At 30.7% G+C, this 20,473-nt stretch overlaps 1 protein-coding gene across 4 annotated transcripts; it reads right to left on the bottom strand.

The window, feature by feature from the left end:
* Window positions 1-4,162: 4,162 nt before the first annotated feature.
* Window positions 4,163-9,206, bottom strand: LOC130825076 (uncharacterized). 4 transcript variants are annotated; one of them, XM_057690112.1, is made up of 4 exons: window positions 8,596-9,206; window positions 6,071-6,580; window positions 5,129-5,275; window positions 4,163-4,750 (listed from the first exon to the last, which is right to left on the bottom strand). In XM_057690112.1, the coding sequence occupies exons 1-4, from the start codon at window positions 8,707-8,709 to the stop codon at window positions 4,658-4,660; spliced, it is 864 nt and encodes a 287-aa protein (XP_057546095.1). In that variant the 5' UTR covers window positions 8,710-9,206; the 3' UTR covers window positions 4,163-4,657. The 4 variants fall into 4 exon arrangements, with proteins under 4 accessions (XP_057546095.1, XP_057546096.1, XP_057546097.1 ...); XM_057690113.1 differs by lacking the exon at window positions 8,596-9,206 and having other exon boundaries at window positions 6,071-6,586; XM_057690114.1 differs by lacking the exon at window positions 4,163-4,750 and having other exon boundaries at window positions 5,129-5,313; window positions 8,596-8,940.
* Between the last annotated feature and the right edge of the window lie 11,267 nt (window positions 9,207-20,473).

Here is a 20,473-nt window from a genome sequence, read left to right as displayed (position 1 = left end):
GAGGAGAAGAGGAGTGCAAATCACGTTTTAGTTTTTCAACCATCCTATTATTAGAGGAAGCATTATCAAGTGTGATTGAAAAAACTTTTCTACCTATATTCCAGTCATTCAACAAACCTTTCACAAACATGAATATAGATTCACCATCGTGGGGTGGGGGAAAACGGCAAAAATTTAACAAAAGGGAATGCAATTTATAATCATCATCGATGAAATGGGCAGTAAGGGCAAAATATGAACGCGAAGTACATGCTGTCCATCCATCACAAGTTAAGCATATACGACTCTTACAAGATTGCATATTGTCAAATACTAGTTTTTTGTACTTTTCATGTTCACCCATTACGCATTTAGTTATCGTATATCTAGACACATCTTTGACATTAGGATTTAACCAACGATGCAATTCTCTAGTTTTAATATGCTCTACCATACTCAAACAATATCCATGATATAATATCGAATCAGCAAACTTAAGCACGTAAGTATCATGATCATACACAACATTAGCGTTTGGGTTATTTTTTATGAACTCTTTATAACCTTTACAGCCCTCAGTATGACGTTTATAATTAGTTGTACCTGCACTACCTGGTGCTGCCGCCTCATAATCGCAGTATTTACACTTTACCGTCCGTACGTCATTGGGGTACGATACATGGTACTGATCCCAAACCGGTGACGTAATTTTTTTATGTTTAACAACTCTTCTTTGTTCGGGGACAGCCACAGCAGGGTCAGCCATACCTTAAAAAAAAAAAAATTAGAGCACGAATAACTGATTAAATACAAAACGAAACGAATTTTTTGAACAACTGATTTTTGGACCAAGATTAAGAACTAAATATCGGGCATGACTAGAAGTCATGTGCCGTTCAAGTACCGGAGGTTATCGGGCATGACTAGAAGTCATGTGCACTTTGCCCGTGCAGGTTCTATTCCTGCCGTTCACGTTGCAAACTCGCAATTTTATGTACTTCTGTTATGCATGTTGCTGCTCAAGAACATTATTTTTGAAACAAGAATGTTTATGGATGTTTGTATAGTTTTTCTTCGTTAAAAGAACCAGAATCATATGGTCACTTTTATCATATTTACTTAGAACTTGTCACTTTTATCTTACAGTAGTGATATTCAGACAATTTTGCTTATACATATTCCCATTTTTAAAAGTGAAGCCAACTAGACATGTGTATATCTTAAACTATTCTTTTGTCTTTTGTGGTCAGTTTTTATGTTATTGTTTAGATTTTGAGCTTCGCTGACAATATGTTTATTTTTTGTGAAACCGGAGTATTTTGTGGTCATGATCAAAAATACTTCGGCGACCTTTGATCTTCTTTGCCTCATAGCTCAGATATAAGATTAAAGTGAAAGTGTACGAGGTTGGTTGAATTGATTGCTGGAAATATGTTCATTTTCCTTCACAAGAAGATGAATTAACTTAAAACTCCCGCTTCTAAATTAAATGGATATGTAGAGTGATCTGTTCTGACTTGAAATTATGGGGCCTTTGCTCACGCAGGTTTGAATCCTGTCGTTTTTTCTTGCGGAATAGAAGTTTTGACCATGTGGAAGGTGAGGTATGTGTATTTCAGGGTGACTGAAGGTTCTGTTTGTACTCAAAAAAAATTAGAGCACGATTCTATTTTTACTCAGCCAGATTTTTTTGTAAATACAAAAAACCCTAAATCTAACCCTAAACGAACACATTAAACCCATAAAATTAAACACAAAAACAAATCGAACAAAAAAAAAGTGGAACAAGACTAAATCGAACACGAAAACGAAACAAAGATTAAGAACAAAAAAAATGGAAGACTAAATCGAACAAAGATTAAACACGAAAACCAAAGATTAAACACAAAAAACAAAGATTAAATACAAAAAACCCTAAATCTAACCCTAAACGAACACATTAAACCCATAAAATTAAACACAAAAACAAATCGAACAAAAAAAAAATGGAAGAAGACTTACTTGGACGGTTGGACCGGCTGGAGAGGAGTGGCGGTGGGCCGGTGGCGAACTGGCTGGAGAGGAGCGGCGGGATTAGGCGCGGGATTTAGAGAGAGAAGAAGGAAGAAGGTGATGGGAGGTCTTGGTCCTTGCGGGTTACTCGAAGAAGAAGGAAAAGGAAAAAAGGGAAAGGAAAGGTAGAAGAAGAGGGAGAGAATGGCGGTGAGGGAGAGAATGAGGAAAGTGGATGAAAGTTAGGGTTTGGGCTTATCAACGGTTTAGATTAGATCCCTTGATCTAACGGTTCATATTAGTTTTTTTTTTTAATATATTAGAGTATGTTTAATCAATGGTTTAGATTAATTGATTTCAAAATGAAGGGTTATGATTTATCATGCCTTTTGCCAAGTTGACAATCCATGTATTGAGGTTGTGCACCAATGGGATAATCTTATGTGTTTTTTTTTTTACAACTAATTTTTTTTTTAAAATATGAGTAATTCATTGATTTAATGGTTTCTAAATAAACTTCTTAATTTTAATAAATAAACCTCTTTCTTTCTTATTTCTAAAATATATATATATATACTTCTAATTATGCAACTATTATTTTATTTGCAAAAAAAAAAACAATGTTATAATGTTATTGGTATTTATATAATTCTATATTGAAATTGAAAAGTCTATAAATTACACCCAAAAAGATAATCGTTAGAATAATTCACGAGTTGATTTATCAAATAGAAATAATTAACATGATATGATCAAATATATTAATTAATTATAATCGATTTATCAAGTTGAAAAATTAGACTTATGATCAAATAAATTAATTAACTTAAATCGAGTTGATTAGTTTTCGAAAACCTCATTTAAAATCAAACATATCAACGTAGATGGATTTACATGTTAACTTGTCATGATATGATCAAATATATTAATTAATTATAATTAATTTATCAAGTTGAAATAGCCAGACCTATGATCAAATATATTAATTAACTTAAATAGAGTTCGTTTAAAATCAAACTTATCAGCGTAGATGATCGATTATTTAACTTAAATAGAACGAACTATAATGAAAAACAAATTGAATAACTTGGATCGACTTTATAATACATTGTTGACTTCATCCACGCAGTAAAATAAGATCTCGTATAAACTTAAACGGTTTAGATATATGAGAACAAGTCATATCATTATGACCGATCACATTAGTTGAAAATAACACACCCCATGGACAAACGAAGGTCAATTCAATCTGTGATGAAGATATATTATTAAGACAATCTAACAAACTTACATTGTGACATTAATAACATATTATTGTTGTAAATTGTAATTGTCTAATTGATATTAGATGAAGTCGATCAATTAACATGTTATGATCTATTAATTAACTTAGACGGAGTTGATTAGTTGAATTTGATGTCATAAAACTCATAACCTAACGACATCTAAAAAACTTGATGTGAGGTTCCACCTTCTATATATCATTCCCATCATGGATACACGCATGATCAATGACATTATGAGGCAACACGATGCGATTTTTTACCAAATCGGAACAGAATAATTGGAACATAATTGAACTGAATTAAATCATGGTTTAAATGAATTGAACTGAACCGATATCAACCAAATTAACCGGAATATCGGTTTAACTGAATTGAACCGAACCGATACCAACCAAAACTGAACTGAACAGAACTGAATCCCGGTTCAACTAAATTGAACTGAACCGATACCGACCAAAACCGACCGATTGTGACCGACCGATTCTGACCCGCATAACGATTGTGACCGACCGATTACCGATTTTGACCGCCCGGTTATGATCTGTATACCGATTACGACCTGCAAAAAACCGTTTTTGACCGACCGAATGTGACCTGTTTCCGGTAATGACCGGACCGATAAATACCGGACCCATACCGACCGACACCCGCCAAGGAAAAAAACCGGATTCGACCGGATACCGAATAAACCGACCGATACCGACCGGTACCGAAAGACTTATACGACCTGCTTTTGACCGACCGTTTTTTACCGAACCTGTTTTTGACCGACCTGTTTCCGACCTTTTAACCCGTTTTTACAGCCCTAGTTGTGAACGCCAGTATATTATCGGAGAAACACGAGGTGAACACACTTCATTAGTGATACCATCTTAAAATTATATGGTAATGGAAAAAGAGCTCTAACGACTTATAAAGCGTGCACACTATCTTTAATTTATTGATGTGGGATAAACCATTCCAATACATGTCAACATGGTGAGCAAATGATCACATAATCACAAATATACGTTTCAGCCTTTCGGGCGTCAACTGCTTGCTTGAATAGAACCAACCAACACGCAACATCAATGAAAAAGAACCGGCCCACACGTTTTATTTCATTGCGTACATGTTGACAGTACCACGGTAGTAGCATCGTAAACCTTATTTCACTCTATGTACAGTTCTATGAAGAGCAACTAATTATACTAAACCTAGAAAGGAATTCATTACAAACAAATAAGAGATTACCTATTATTTCTTTTATCTTTAGAGATTAGCAGCCACATCACACTAATTAGGCTACAGTATATATTCAGGAAAACCTGATATATGAGGGCGTCATGTACGACACACTACTTCCAAAAGTTTATCTATGCTCTTCGTCGTTTTGCTTGTAGGATCGGTTATAGATTTACTTATTGCTTCTTGCAACTATCAGCGTCTTCGGTCTTTGCAAATCTTCCACGGATCCTTGGCTGACTGTCGGCTAGTGCCTTCCTGCATGCATACTGAACCATATATTCAACGTAAGATAAACTCTCATCTAAACTCTTGTTGATCACTAACAGTTCAAATGGTTTTAGACACTTCACACTTCATTTTGTACCGAAAATATGGGAAATTGTCATTAAGATTGGTGTTTGTCATTCGTAACATGTACTAAGGTTTGCACATGTAACATAGTTATTGGGTCGATTTCGGTTAGGTGTTTTAGGTCGGTTCAAAATCGAGTTTGTGTCCACATTAACTTTTACATTATTTTAAATTTATTTTGAAGTCGGGTCAAGTCAGATTTGGTTATAAAGTCGGGTAAATATTGGATTATTGCATCTATTTTGAACACCTCTAATATCTTGGAATATAATTTCGACAACGATGATATTTACCTTGATTTTCCGTCCAAAGTTCCTCCTTGATTTCTTGATTCTGTATCTGGAAAGCTGCTGCATGCGTTCTTCAGAAGGGCAATTGCCAATCAGTGGTGGCTGCTGGAGAGGAGAATGGATCAGGCTTCTATTACCATTAACGAGAGTCTGTCATAAAAACCGAGAATCAATGACCTAGCCCCATCCTGTGGAAATCGTGAGAACCATCTAAACATTTCTCAGTTTCTAAACTAATTTAAAGTCAGCAAATGAAATTCACCAAACCGAATTGTCCACGCACTAATTCAGCTAAGATTCAACACATTACACACTGAAAGGATATTCAGATAAATCATGCAAGAACAGATAACTAAAAAGGAGAACTTAAAATATATGCAGTTCACATATGATTCAACAGATCTATATACTTTTATCCGAGTAAAACACTGCTGACATCATCTTTACCGACATTGTCTATTTGTCACTCCATTATAAAAAAAATTCCCTCCAAAAGGCTAAAATAATGTCATAGTCAATATCATATTTTGTATCTTTAATAAATATCTTTGTACTTGAATAAAGTTTTTAATAATTAGATCTCAATTTATGTAATGCTAACTATTTTTAAACTGATTCTTCATCACCTAAGTTCTAACAAAATAACAATAGCTCATTATTTATTTAAAGAAATTAAAATTCTACAACTTTTATCATTTATACTTTATCTTATAAGTTATTATATAATTTATATCACCAAAAACACATTTTTTTGAGTTTAACCACAATATATAGTGTAATTAGTATTTTTTACAGTAACAAATGGCTTAGTTATTAATTTAAGAATTTCGAAAATTACTTTAAAATTTGTGGTAATAATCTAGTCGTTTTTCGAGAGTAACACAACTACACGAGATCACAGGGAAATCAAAACAGGAGGATGAATATAAGACATCTAATCCTAACCTTGATGTCTCCTTCACTGAACGCCCTCCTCATCCCATAAGCAGCTCCAAAATCCATTTCAGGAAAATCTAAGAAATTCGGCCTCACTGTGGCACTACTTACCCATTCCATCGCGCTTAAGGAGCCCGAGCTATCACTTTTTGAAATCGGAAAATCAGGAAATGGTTTGTTTTCTTCTGTCTGAAGCTCACTCGTCACCATGAGAGGAAATTTGATGTCTACAGCATCAGAGAAAGCTGTCCCGACAGATGTTTTCTCTAACAATTCATGCTGGCATCCGTCAAAAACGTCGCATAAGAGGTGCTCATTTTGCAGTAATTCCATGTCACCAACTTTGAGGCCCGAAGTTGGTATGACGTTATCTACACACGACATCATCGAAATTGCGGCTTGCAAGGGATCGATGACACTCCCAATGGGTTCTTCGATAATGGGCTCTGGTGCTTTGAAGAGATCCCCTTCACCTCCCAAGTCATAGTCCGAGATGGTAGAGGTGGTGATGATGCTGTCCTGCATTAGTAATAAATAGAAATTGAGCATCAGATCAGTGTAACGTAATTCGTTAGTTAATTTGCTTTTTGAATTTGCAATTCGTTCAAAATGACCCTAAAATAGTCATAACTTACAAGGAGATTAGTGAATCATGTGACAGTGATCAGAAACATCAACAGTTGCACAATCTCCAGAATTATTCTACTTTTTTCTTCAGTTCATTAATCAACATAACATATAACCCAAAAAATCTGATAGACACAATTATGATGATATTAATAGGCAAGTTTTCATTTCAAAAAGATCTCAAAAACACAGTTTTCACACAATTTTACAAGGTTACCAACTCAGTATATCAATATAAAGTAAGTCGCTGATGAGTCGTATCCCATTTCTTAGACTCGTTAGTTTAAATTTTACTTCAAGTACATGTGTTGGGTCGAATCTAAGCCAAGTAGTTGCTCTACAAAATCGCCTATCTAAATAATGTTTGTGATCTAAAGCAGCTATGTTTAGCTGGATCAACAAGTTTCCAGGCACAGATTATTGCAATATATTGTGTATTGCCACAAGATCAAGTGATTAACATAATTTAAACGCCCATATTACGCACCATTCAGCTATTAACTTACCATGACACTCATAGCGCTACTCTCGGCTTCACACATCAGATATATGAATTATGATGGTAGATAAACTAAGACCTAAAGTTTTAGAGGAGCAAGGTCATGCAATTCTATATCTTTTACTTCAATTTGAAATTAGTTTCTAAAGAAAGCTTGGTATTAACTAAGCTATTTAATCATTTATATGAAATGCAATTCGGACTTAACTCAAAAAAATTGTCTACATATTCACTATAAAAGATTAGTACTTGAGAGCTTTTAGCTTTAGCCTATGTTACTCAGATTCTTCATTTTGCTTCACGTACCCGTGTTTAGTCTTTGATGCTCGGATGTTGGTATGGCCCTTAGGCACTTCATTTTAGGCATAAAATTGAATTTTTAGACATATACAACACTTGGACACGTACCATTATCCGACATCAGTATCCGAGTCCAAATAGCATAGGCTTTAGCTTCATTTTTGTCAAAGTTTTCTACTAGTACATTTTACCAATTCACTTCTTTGTAAAGTTACCAGAAATAATAACCCAATTCAACAACATATTAATCCAAAATGGCATAAATACAAATCCACATACACAAATAAAGAATGATACTTGAACCAAAAAACACAACTTTTCTAGTTTTTACTCAAGTACAAAGATTAATCCAACTTCAAAAAAGGGTTGCTTAGCTAAAATTCACTTTTCCCAAATTTAGATAGCTCACAAAACCAAAGTTCATATGCAAATTAAAGAAGTATCACACTTATCATCTTCAATGTTTCTTTAGAAAGTCCTATTGAGTCTTGTCTTTGCTATAGTGGGGTGGAAAAAGAATTCTCAAGAAAACCCTTTAATGGAAAAGGGAATAAAGCACACGCTGGCTGTGACTATGAAATCACTATATACCTCTCCTCATATTTTTTTTACTGCATCTTTAAACCTCCATTAAATCCATGTTTAACATATTAGAATAAGCTATCAAATCAAATTATATCAAGCATAATACAAATTTAAAACACCAGAACATCTAATTAAACACCATTCATCAATAAATTAAGAAAAAATCCCAACTATAGAATCAAATAACCAAAGATAACAATTACTCCACTTTCCACACAATTTGCCGCATTCCAAATTTAAATTATTTAAAAATAATTAAAATAATTGGTGAGGAAGCAAAGTTGAAGGAAGCCATGGAAGCTAGAATTACCCATTTAAAAAAAAATATATCAAACTTGTGAAACAAAATTACCAATTTCATTACTTTAACAAAAATCCACAAACCCATTTCACCATTATATGCCAAACAATAAGAAGATTAAAACTTGATTCAGTTTTGGCATAAAATGACACAATTAAAGACTACCCAATACAAAAAACAGAAAAAAGATTGAATTTTTAGGGAAATTAGAGCTAAATATACCAAGGATGAAGTGGGTTCCTGAGAGTAAGAACAAAGCTCCTCTAGCTCTAATGGATGAACTTCTTGAGAAAAATTCTGGAAATATGAATAGAATAGGCCATTATCTGCATACATTTTTGTACTTTTTTCTTTTTTCTATTTTTGCTTAATTATAATCCCCACAAAAATGATAATTTTGGTGAAGAAATGAAGACAAAGAAAATCAGAGAAAAAAGAATGGCAGGGTAATAACAGCAGCCTTAAAGAGAATCAGAAATGGGATGGTTCCTTGTGCTAGGGGGAGGTGAGCTAATGCCTAATAGTGTGGGGGTAGTGAGGGAGTGAGAATTTATACAAATAAATTACTCCAAAAATTGTGAGTGGGTTGTAATAAAAAAAAATAAGAGAAAGTTGAGAAATTTTGCTATCAATAATGAACAGTAAACAATAAGGACAAAGGCATAAGGGACAATATAATATCATCAATATTGTGCACTGTCAAACATGTCCCCTTATTTTTTTATACTTTATTACTATTAAATTTTTCGGTTTTGCTATTCATATTTTATCATTTCTGAATTAATTATTCACATTAGCCCCAGTATTTGGGAATTTCTCTTTTTCTTTGATAGTTATTAGTTGATTTTTATTGGAGTTGTTGGGTTGTACAGTTGTCCATAGTAAGGTTATTTCTGATTATAGATAAGGTAGATATTTGAATAAAATTTAGAGTTTCAAAGTCCTAGTATTTGAAAATTTTATTTGAGAAGTAAAGACTTAAATAATTTGCAAATTATAATTACTTCTTTTATCATTTAAAAATTATTTATTTTATCATTTAAGAAGTATATATGACAAGTAGAAAGAGTATATTTTTTCAAACAAATGGTAAAAAGCAAAATCGACCCTCTATTCTATAGGGCTCATAAAATGTCAAGATCGACATTGACTTATTTACTTCTACTTTATTTTTTTAATCAAATACTCCATAATTTACATAAATTTAAATTGTCGTTTTAATTTCCCTCATTTATAATAAGAAGAATCAAATAAGCTTTTACTTAATTATGTTTAAAAATAAATAAAAATAAAATAAAATAGAAATTAAGAAGAACAATAAATAGTGTGAAATGAGATTTGAGACAAATGAAAAGAATAGGATGATGTAGTAAAGAAAAAAAATTTTAACTCTAAAGATCTCACCTATATGTGTTTATCTCTTAAAAATTCGACCTTTGCATATCATTTTTATCTAAAGTTCTAAATGGCATCTTGCCTGTTAAATATATTTCTTTTTTTTAATAAAAAACAAATCACATGTCATGTTGTTATAAGTTTATATTTTAATTAAAAAACTTTCAGAAAAAAGTATAAAAAAGGGATAATTAAATAAAAACAATTATTATAAAAAAGAAAAAAGAAATATAATTATAAAAATTAAAATATTTTTTTAAAAAATGTAATATTAAAAAAGAAAAACCAAATAAATAAGTTAAAAAAATATTTTTAAAAGGAGAAAAATATTTTATGGAAAAATAAAACCAAGAAATAAATAAAAAAGAAAAAAGAAAAACAATTGAATTGCGATAAATGTGTCGACAATCCCTTTCTCTATACTCTCGCTAGTAAGTGTATTCAAAATCAGATACCAGATCGATTCGGATCCTAAATGTAGATATCCAGTTTTTCAAATAAATAAAATCATAATCCGGTATTGATCCAAATAATCAAATATTCGATATTTGAATATCTAGTTTAATCCAGATTGAATATCGGATATTCAGTCATTAAATTCTTTTTTTGCTTAAAAAATTATATTTTTGTACACATAATATTTATGCCCACTTCACGTTTTTTGTTTGATCAACATTATTTTTATGGTTAAAAAAATCATTTTGAAAATATTATTAGATTTTCAAAAGTCTAAATTAAAAAATCACTTTGAAAATATTATTAGATTTTCAAAAGTCTAAATTAATCTACTCTTAGTACAAGAAAGTAATCTAAATAATATTATAAACAAATAAAATATTTAGAAATTTAAAGCAAAGAAATAACAAGTTTTTTTTTTCTTGCGTATGAGAAAATAAAGAGTGTAAATAAATGAATTTGTTCATTGTCTTAATTTTCATTACATGCCTATATTTTTGGACATAATACATGTATTCATCCCTTTTATTTTTACATGTATAAAATGTATTGTAGAAATGTACAATTGCATATAAAAGCACATGCCTCTACAAAAACAAAGTATTGCATCATGTAAAGACATGCATGTCACAACACCTAAATTAACTCGTAGAAGCTTCTGCCATGCAAAATGACTTAGCTCTCAAACAAGCACCAATGTGCTCTCGTTCAAGACTTAAGACACTTTGGACCTTTAAGACTTAAGCTAATGTCTCATTGTATTACAATATTTTTGATATATTTCTAATATAATCTGAATTTTTTTATGAATAATTAATTTCATTTGGATGATTTTATAGAACTTTTAAACTCTTTATAGTTTTGAAAAAGAAAATCACAAATATTACTATATAATATAATAACCATTACGCTTTTATTTTACACCTAGTACAATCTCTAGAGATCTCTATCTTCAAATCTCCTAAGTCCATAAGTCATTCATATCAAATTCGGAATCGAACATTTATTTTAATCCATCAACATAATATATTTTTTTTTAACTGAAACAAATCGTTTTTAATTTAGATGAAAATTTAAGTATTAAGCCTAAATTAAAAAGTTATTAGAAATAACTTTATCATTATTTTCAGCTTTTTAACTCAATTTTCTCTATTAAATATTCAATGAACACAACCTAATTAATTTCACAAAACTTTTCATTATAATTAAGCTAAACAACTAATTTAATAGCTAATAATAAGTCAATATTACATTTGTTATGCTAGTCTTCTCCTAATAACATGCTAAGTTTATGTGATAAGAATGTTTACAACTGGATGAATGCTGTAATTACGCAAATATAAATTTAATATCCAATTGCATGGGTTGAGGGTTTTATTGGGTGTTTATGCGAATTGCAAATGCTATGTGGTGAGCTACTATAAACCACCAATAGATTATTATATCAGCCTAAAGTTCATCTCACGTGATAAAAACGGCGTGTAGGCCACTAAGAGTAGCTTCAAATGAATTTGGACATTTTTTCACTCTCCAATTTTGACTTTTTGTTGATTTTTCCCATTCTTTTGACCTTTTTGGCTTACTAAAATACCTTTAAGGGTTCTTCGGCACGAGCGATTTTTTAGGAGGAAATGAGACTTTATTTCTAAACAAAATTAAAATTTTTTTTTGTTTGAAGGAAATGAAAATAGAAAATGAGACTAATTTTAAGAAAAACCTTATGATAAATGTCTTGGGAAAAGGGTGATATTTGAGGATAAAGCATTCATTTTTTGTCTTTCTTCTAACTTTCCCAAATAAACTCTTTCTAAATATAAAATTTCATCTATCATAACAAACAAGGGATGAGATATTTTATTTTCAAAGTCTCATATTAAAAGTCTGATATAAAGTCTCACAAAGTTCCATTCCCACATGCCAAACACCCTCTAAGAATAAGGAGTGTGCAAATAAATACTTGGAAATTTCACGTGGAGATTTTGAGTTTTTATTACCTTTTCTACAAATGTTTTTTTTGAATTTATATAGTGACCTTGAACTTTTAACTTTTTCATGTGTAGATAAAATGTTAAGTTTTTAGTTTAAATTAAGTATTTATTCCGACTGAATTTCGAAATATGTAATCAATTAGGGTGATCACGATGTTTTTTTTGAAAAAAATGTCATTATGTTGGGTAAAAATAGAGTAAAATTAACAAAAAAAATTTTCCTTTTATCTACCACGTGTAAAAATGGGTTGGTCAAAGTCACTATGTGGAGTAAAAAAAGGTTTGTCCATCACGTGGAAATGCCGAAAGTTTTGGGTTACTACATGAAATTTCCATAAATACTTTCTCCATTTTATATTACTTGCTACATTTACAAGATAATGTATTATTCATTTATTACTCATAATTTGTGATTAATTTTTTAATTAAGAAATTAAAATATTGCTAGCTAAGACAAATGGGATCTTGTTTGATTCGTCTTAATTCAAAGATTATTAATATTAAATTTTTATAATTTTTTGTTATTCATTAGCGATATTAAAGATTAAATTACTGCATTGGATAACATAAAAAATGAAATGGTGCAAGTATTTTGAAATGGATAAAGTATTTAAGATATACTACTTTCAGTAATTATAAATGTACGACATGCTAATTATAATTTAATGTTTGAAATATAAAGTATAATAATCAATTTTAAATGATTATTAATGCCTAATGGCTGATTAATAAGTAATAGGAAAAATTATAAGAAACTACCTTATCATTAGGTCTATTTGCAAAAAAGTACCTTTTGTATTTTTTTTTTGGCAAAAAACTACCTTATGTATTTTTTCTTTGCAAAAAACTACCTAATATAATATATTTCTCTGCAAATGAGTACCACTTAACAGAAAATATTTTTGGACTGTTAAGTTTGATGGTTTGACCAATTTGAAGGTTAAGTTGTCAATGTGGTAGTATCTGATTGGTCCTCATATTTTTAAATAATTAAAAATTAAAACACATAAATTAACAGAAAAAATAAAAGATATTTGACGTTATTTTTACTCATCATAACGATATTTTTTCAAAAAACGGACGTCGCGATAATCCTTACGCGGTAACTCGGACCGAATTTTCGAAAGAGTTACCCCGTAAGGATAATCGTGACATCCGTTTTTTGAAAAGATATCATTATGATAAGTAAAAATGACGTTAAAAATCTTTTTGGTTTACGTGTTGGAGAATAGACGTACAAGTACTTGTTTCGACCGAAAAGGTAATTGCGACCTCCGTTTTTTGAAAAATCATCGTTATGATGGGTAAAAATGACGTTAAATATTTTTTCGGTTTACGTGTCGGGAAATAAGCGAATAAGTACTTGTTTCGACCAGATTTTCGACCGAGTTACCCCATAAGGGTAATTGCAACGCCCGTTTTTTGAAAAAGTATATCGTTATGATGGGTAAAAATGACATCAAATTTTTTTTTTTTGTTAATTTATGTGTTTTAATTTTTAATTATTTGAAAATACGAGGACCAATGAGATACTGTCACATAGACAACTTAGCCTTTCAAATTGGTCAAACCATCAAACTTAACGGTTATTCACGTTTTCAGTTAAGTGGTAGTCATTTGCAGAAAAGTATATTACATTAGGTAGTTTTTTGCAAATAGACCTATAAATAAGATAGTTTCTTATAATTTTTCCAAACTAATTACATGCAGTTATAAATATATAAGTTAGAGTTAATACTATTGTAATAAGAGAATATATCAAATACCTAATACGTTATTTGTAATTTTATTTACCAAATTCCCCGGCAGCATACTACTCTTATTATTATTATTATTATTATTATTATTATTATTATTATTATTATTATTATTATTAAAATTTTTTATTATAGGATAAAATGATAGATAAAATGAGTTAGGTACGTAAGAATCTGCACATTTAATATTTTACATAGAAAAACGATAATCGTTGTCTAACTAGAAATAAAAATCGATTTTCAACTCCTTCTCAAAGATTAAAACCCATTATGTTATCAGTAATTAGTTATTTTGCTCTATTTATGTTACTACAATTTCATCTAAAAGCTCATGCATTAGAATGTTATTGCACAAATATTGAGACACAAAATGGTGTTAGTAGGATCCGCCATGAACATTAGAGTTTGATCCAAATAAATCAAGAAAGAACACAAGAAAGATCAAAAATAAAGATTACAAAACAAAGAGAAACAACACAAGAGTTGGGACGCGGAGAAACTCCTAATATCAATATGATATTAGACTATAAAACTCCACCTTAACAGAGTATTGATTACAAACTATAATCCACTCTTGACAAGAACCCCTTAGAGTTGATCACAATGAGAGAATAAATCAAATCCCCGAAACCTCTCACTAAAACCCTAAGAATTTGTTTTTGGTTCTCCACTCAATTCTCAATTGTTATAAACAAATGATCATACATTCTACATGTACAAGGATATACAATGGCCTTATATAGGCTTTGGAACCAGGAGAAGTAATAAATGAATGCCCATGAAATGATTTAAAGTTGTCGAATAAAACAGAATACTCGTGAACAACCGCTTGACCGGTCGAGCGAAATATGTAGGTCGAGCGGCAGATCAGAATGTAGTCCAGCTTCTGATCTCTTACTCAACTGGTCGAGCAACCTTCTTTGGGCCGAGCCATGGTCGAGCGTGCAGCAGGTACCTATTAGAGTAGTTCCAATCCATCACCATTCATCAATCAACCCATATACTATCTCAAACATCCAAGACACATACCCATCATATCAAAAATACACATTGGGCTTTATTGAGTCACCACATCTACCAATGAACTTTATTCGGAGAATCCTTAACATTTGTGGAGGACTTAAGGCCTATTTATGTATTTATGGACAAATATTAAGGAGACAAATATTAAGAGGACTTCTTACACTTTTACTTTTGGTTTTTAGATTGTTACAAGTTGTATAAATTTTAAAACAGTTATCTATATCATTACATGCTATTTAAACAACTACTTTATCGAATAATGATATTTTCAGTAAAGTAGTATTTTTGAATATTTCAACCCATAATTCTCAAACAAATATTGTACATAAATACATAGATATCCAAATGAATTAACATTCATATCTTTTAACAAATAAAAGTTTAAATATGACATTGAAAAAGAATTTCTTTCATAAATATTTTCCACTTATTTTTAAAAAAAATAATAGCCAAATTACAAAAAACGTATTTTCATGAAAATATTTAACAATTAAAGAAAGAAGCAAGATTATATGTCAATCGTCATTTGTCATATGTGCACTTGGTACATAAAATCAAAGAACCAATTAAAGTACAATTAAATTAAGAAATATACAAATAACAACACAAAACAGTCTTATCATATCTTAGTTCAAGCAATCACTAATGAAGGATTATAAATATAATAACTAATCATCTCTTTGTTAAGACATGAATGCTAATAATGCAATTTCATTGTTTTTGTTTTTGGCATAATTGAAAATCACTCGTGACTCCCCAATTATAGAGATACCATCCATATCATTGAAGTTGGACTCATGTCTCATGGGACCCACAGGGCTTTGCCTAATACATCCACTGATCCAAAGGTTAGATAAATGATTAATTCAGTTTAAAAGGGGGTTTATTCCATCATTTTAATTAATAAATTGCTTAATCACATTTTATTTGCATCCTATAACCGACCAAAGAACGAGTATATGGAATCACCAAATTTTAAATATTTCTTGAATGTGTAATATTAAGTCAATATTCTCAATGTCTTAAAGACATACTGAATTGATTGGGTATTCATTGTATTGGTGATTCTATTTTTGTTTTTGTATCTGAAAAATAGAAGGGTGCTATTTATAAAAGGAAGATTGTGAACATAGTCCTATGTAGTCTTACATATGGGGTATAGAGTGCTAGAAATGATGTTGTTTGACACCTCAAGGTACCTATGGTGAGTAGAGTAACTCGACAAGTGAAGATTAATGTCCGCAACAGAGTTATGCATATCCCAATCAAATGTGTTAGCATTAATAACCTTTGGATTAAGAGGATCTTTGATCTTATTTAGTAATTCTACTGTATTCCTTTAAATTTACACCATTTAATTCAAAAAATTGTCACATGTTTGATTAATATGGTGCTAACATAAATAACATAAAAAAACAGAGAAAATACTTTTAATAATTTACTGTTTATGACTTTTACTTGTGTATGAATAGATCTATCAACCAAAAAATATATACATTGAATTGAGTGTTTTGAAAAGTGTTAGTACCAAGTAAAATGATATGGAGGAATTATAGTTATTGAACAAGTATCCAGATCAAATGTTAGTCCTTTTGTACTTAAAAATAGCATCTTCATGTGTGGAAATTGGAATATTTCTTGTTGGAGAAAAAGATAAATTAAAAAATATAATCAATTGAGATGAAGATTCCCAACAAGTTTATGAATAAGATTGGAAGAGATGGAGTGGGGATCCATCGTTATCAAAAAGAAATAGTACAAAGTAAGTAAAATAAATTGTATAGAAATAAGTGTAATTTAATAAAAATAAAACAAAATACGTTTTTTGTCTCTGTATAAAAATCGAACTTTTATTGCACTATTTATTTTGGCAATGGTCTAACTCTCAAACTTGATCTCCTTCTTAATCAGTTACAAGTGACGCTCATTAACCTGTATTGTATGTCATATTCTCCGACTACAAATTAATATTCACACTTTAAAAGAAAAATGCTAATTCAGAGAGACAGATATATGGAATTCAAGTGATTAAATTAGTATCATTTTAATTTAAGTAATTGGTATCATCTTAATTCACTAATCACTCATATTACTAGACTTAGATTAGATTTTTCCATGTCCTGATGTACTTCTCTATGGCAATTGAATAATTTAGCAAAAAATAGTAGAATAGTTAGTTGTTGTAGAAAGGGACATTGCAGGTTTCTAAAAAGATAGGAGTAGATACAATAAATAAATAAATAAATAGGACCTCAATAATTATTCATGTATCAGATTTTGCATTGGTTTTAGGTGCTTGTAGGCTAACCACAAGTTTACTGTCACCTATTCACCTTAGCACATGGGATCAAGTAAATTCATACCTTCATGCACTGAATTTCTTATTAAAGCTAGAAATGGTAATCTATCTTTTCTAAGTTTTAAATATTTTGACATCCAACATTTTATCTATAGAGGTGCTTGGCATTATAGTATACACGTATATAGTTAGATATCCAAAGCATCTAATATTGTTTGGTGAATTAGATAGTTAAAATAATTTGTTAAGTATAAATTAACTAATTTACAATAAATTAATTCTATTAGTGTATTTCGAAATCAACATATCAAATTAATTGATAAAATAAACTGGTCAAATAGACCACACCAAAACGTCTATCAATTATATATTATTGATCAACTGTTTGCCAATTCGTGCACAACGTTTTTGTGTGATTGAGATTGCTATCAAAAATTTTGACATATAATAAAAAGTAGTTTAGTTAAGATTGGTTATAGTAAACAAAATTTTCAATTTCTATGGTACGATGGATTGGTTATAGTAAACACAAATTCTCAAATGAGACGGTCGCACGGTACACTTACAATTTTAAAGTTATCACTTACAACCATATATTGCATAAATTAATGAAAGTTGCAATGAAAAACATAAAAAACTCAGCTTAATAAACTAAGAATGAAAACTAAAGCATTAAGGCATCTAGGGCACTAAAAGCACACACAAAAAAAATGAAATTAACTGTGCCTATTTATATTCTAAGGTTATTTGGGGAACAATCTCCCCAAAAATAACTGATTTCTAATAATAACATAAAGCTAAAATAAATAAAACTACTAAAATAGTGAAAGAAAACCGTCAGATTTGGATATCAGCAGGTTGGAGACGACTCGTGGCTTTCAGGGGACGAGTCGTCGCTTTGTTTCTGCCTGGGTATGAGAGTTTAGTGAAGAAGTGACGAGTCGTTGCATGCGGCGACGAGTCGCTGCATCAGGAGTGACGAGTCATGACTTTCAGGCGACGACTTGCCGCTTTGCTTCTGACTGGTGAACTTTAAATAGTCGCCATTTGTTGCTCGATTGTCGGAATTAGATATATATAATATACCGTTGGAAAGCTCTTGAAGTCTACTTTCCAATGCAGTAAACCTTGCGTTAATGAGATATTTCTATCAAAAGTTATGACAAAAAGAGTGAGCATATTATCATTTCACCTCAAAACCTTTGTATTTTAAACACTTTTCTACTCTTTTACCCATCTTCATTGTAAAACATCTTCAAACGAGAAATAATCTCCTTAGTAAACTCCGTCAACATTAAAACCATAAGAATTATGCTTAAAAACGATCAAAACCGCTCAAAATCAACATGAATAACCAAAATGGGTAGAGTAGCATAAATCTTCAAAATAAGCATGAAATTACTAACAATAATCATTATTAAGGAGTATAAAATGATATGAATAAGTGCAAATAATTGCACTTATCATAAACAAAAATTCTCAAATGAGATGGTCGCATGGTACACTTACAATCTTAAAGTGATCACTTACAATCTTAAAATGACAAATTATAACTTTAAAATGATCACTTATAATTTTAAAGTGATATCTAATAATCATATGGTGATTAATTAAAGTTTTTATATGATTACTTTTCATATTCCTAAAGTAATCACTTATAACTTAAAGTGATTACTTACGATCTTAAAGTGGTTATTTATAAATGGGATACATTGCTCACAAAATATAAATGTTTGGTATTGTAATCTACCATTGTGCTAGTGGAGCAGCTTGCCGAGCCAAGAATCATGGAACCTTGTGAAACGTATAGACTCCCACTTTCATCAACACAAGATAGCCCTTGGCGACCTTTATCACTCCACTTCATAACTACCATAACATTTGTTCATATCCAATGTAACTAAGGAAATAAGATTCTTCTTCAAACATGAAACATGTCTTACATCTCTCAATGCTCAAACCATCTTATCATGTATTTTGCTGCAGACACTCTCAATACCAATGACTTAGTAAGCCTCATCATTATCCATGATAAGATTTCTACCATCCACTTCTTTTTAGAGAGAAAAGAATTCTCTATCATGATTCATTTGAAAAGAGCACCCACAATCTAGAATCCATTCATCTGTTCCCTTATACTCGTGATTGGCCCTATGTACATCCCGTCATCACTATTATACATATAGCTAGATTTATCGAAATCTATTGTTGTATCCTTTGTTTTGTCTTTGTTTTATAACTTACTCTTTCATTTCTAATAATTCTTTTAGATCTATCCTTTTAACTTGTGATGATGACACATCTTACACTTGTTGGGACCTTTTAATTTTGACCAACAATGATTCTTAGCACATTCAACCAATCAATAAAGTCTTATACCGCTCAAAAGAGCCATCAATATTTGTCTTATGTCGAAATATCCATAAGGAATTAACAAATATTAGCATTAGACGAATGAAGAACGAGCTCCCAAGTATCATTCTCAATTAAAGCATCATATTCTTCTTGTATAACACGTTTCCAGTTTGCACTGTAATAGGAGCGGCAATCTCGATACATAATTAACATTTAATAATAATGTTTAATACAAAAATATTGCGGAAGTCTTAAAATGCCGAACTGTTAAAAAAACTTTAAACCATAAAAACTGAAACTGTTTAAAATAAAAGTTAAATATTACATCTGGTAAGAAATATTGTTTACGCAAAATGAAAAAAAAGACACATCAACATCAAGTATCAATAAAGGTACAAAAAGCAGCTAAGTTCTCGATAAATAGTAATTGCTGCGGTCTGGATTGGAACTTGAAACTAAATCCTGCAAAATTCTACCATCCATGATACAGATGACAGCTGATTGAATCGGTCAGCGCTTAACGCCGAGCATAACTTCCTATCCAGCTAAAAATACGGAAAATTATACGCTACATTTACAAAATAATAATTTAAGTACAAACTTATAATTAATTGACACCACTGTATACTTTTACTATGTTCTTTTTCTGTTTCATACTTTTAAGATACCATCCTCAATCCTGACAGAAGTATATTACTGCCACTTATACAATTCGGTAATCTTAACACTTAAGTAAGTTTATTTGGTTAATACTCATAACCGTACCATGCATGATAGCATCACCACTAATCAATTTTATCACTGATCAACAAGCACAACAATATGAA

The sequence above is a fragment of the Amaranthus tricolor genome, chromosome 10 (genome assembly GCF_026212465.1).
Source record: "Amaranthus tricolor cultivar Red isolate AtriRed21 chromosome 10, ASM2621246v1, whole genome shotgun sequence".
NCBI lineage: Eukaryota > Viridiplantae > Streptophyta > Magnoliopsida > Caryophyllales > Amaranthaceae > Amaranthus > Amaranthus tricolor.
The sequence above is the reverse complement of the archived record's forward strand: the minus strand, read 5'-3'. Positions and strand labels throughout refer to the sequence as shown.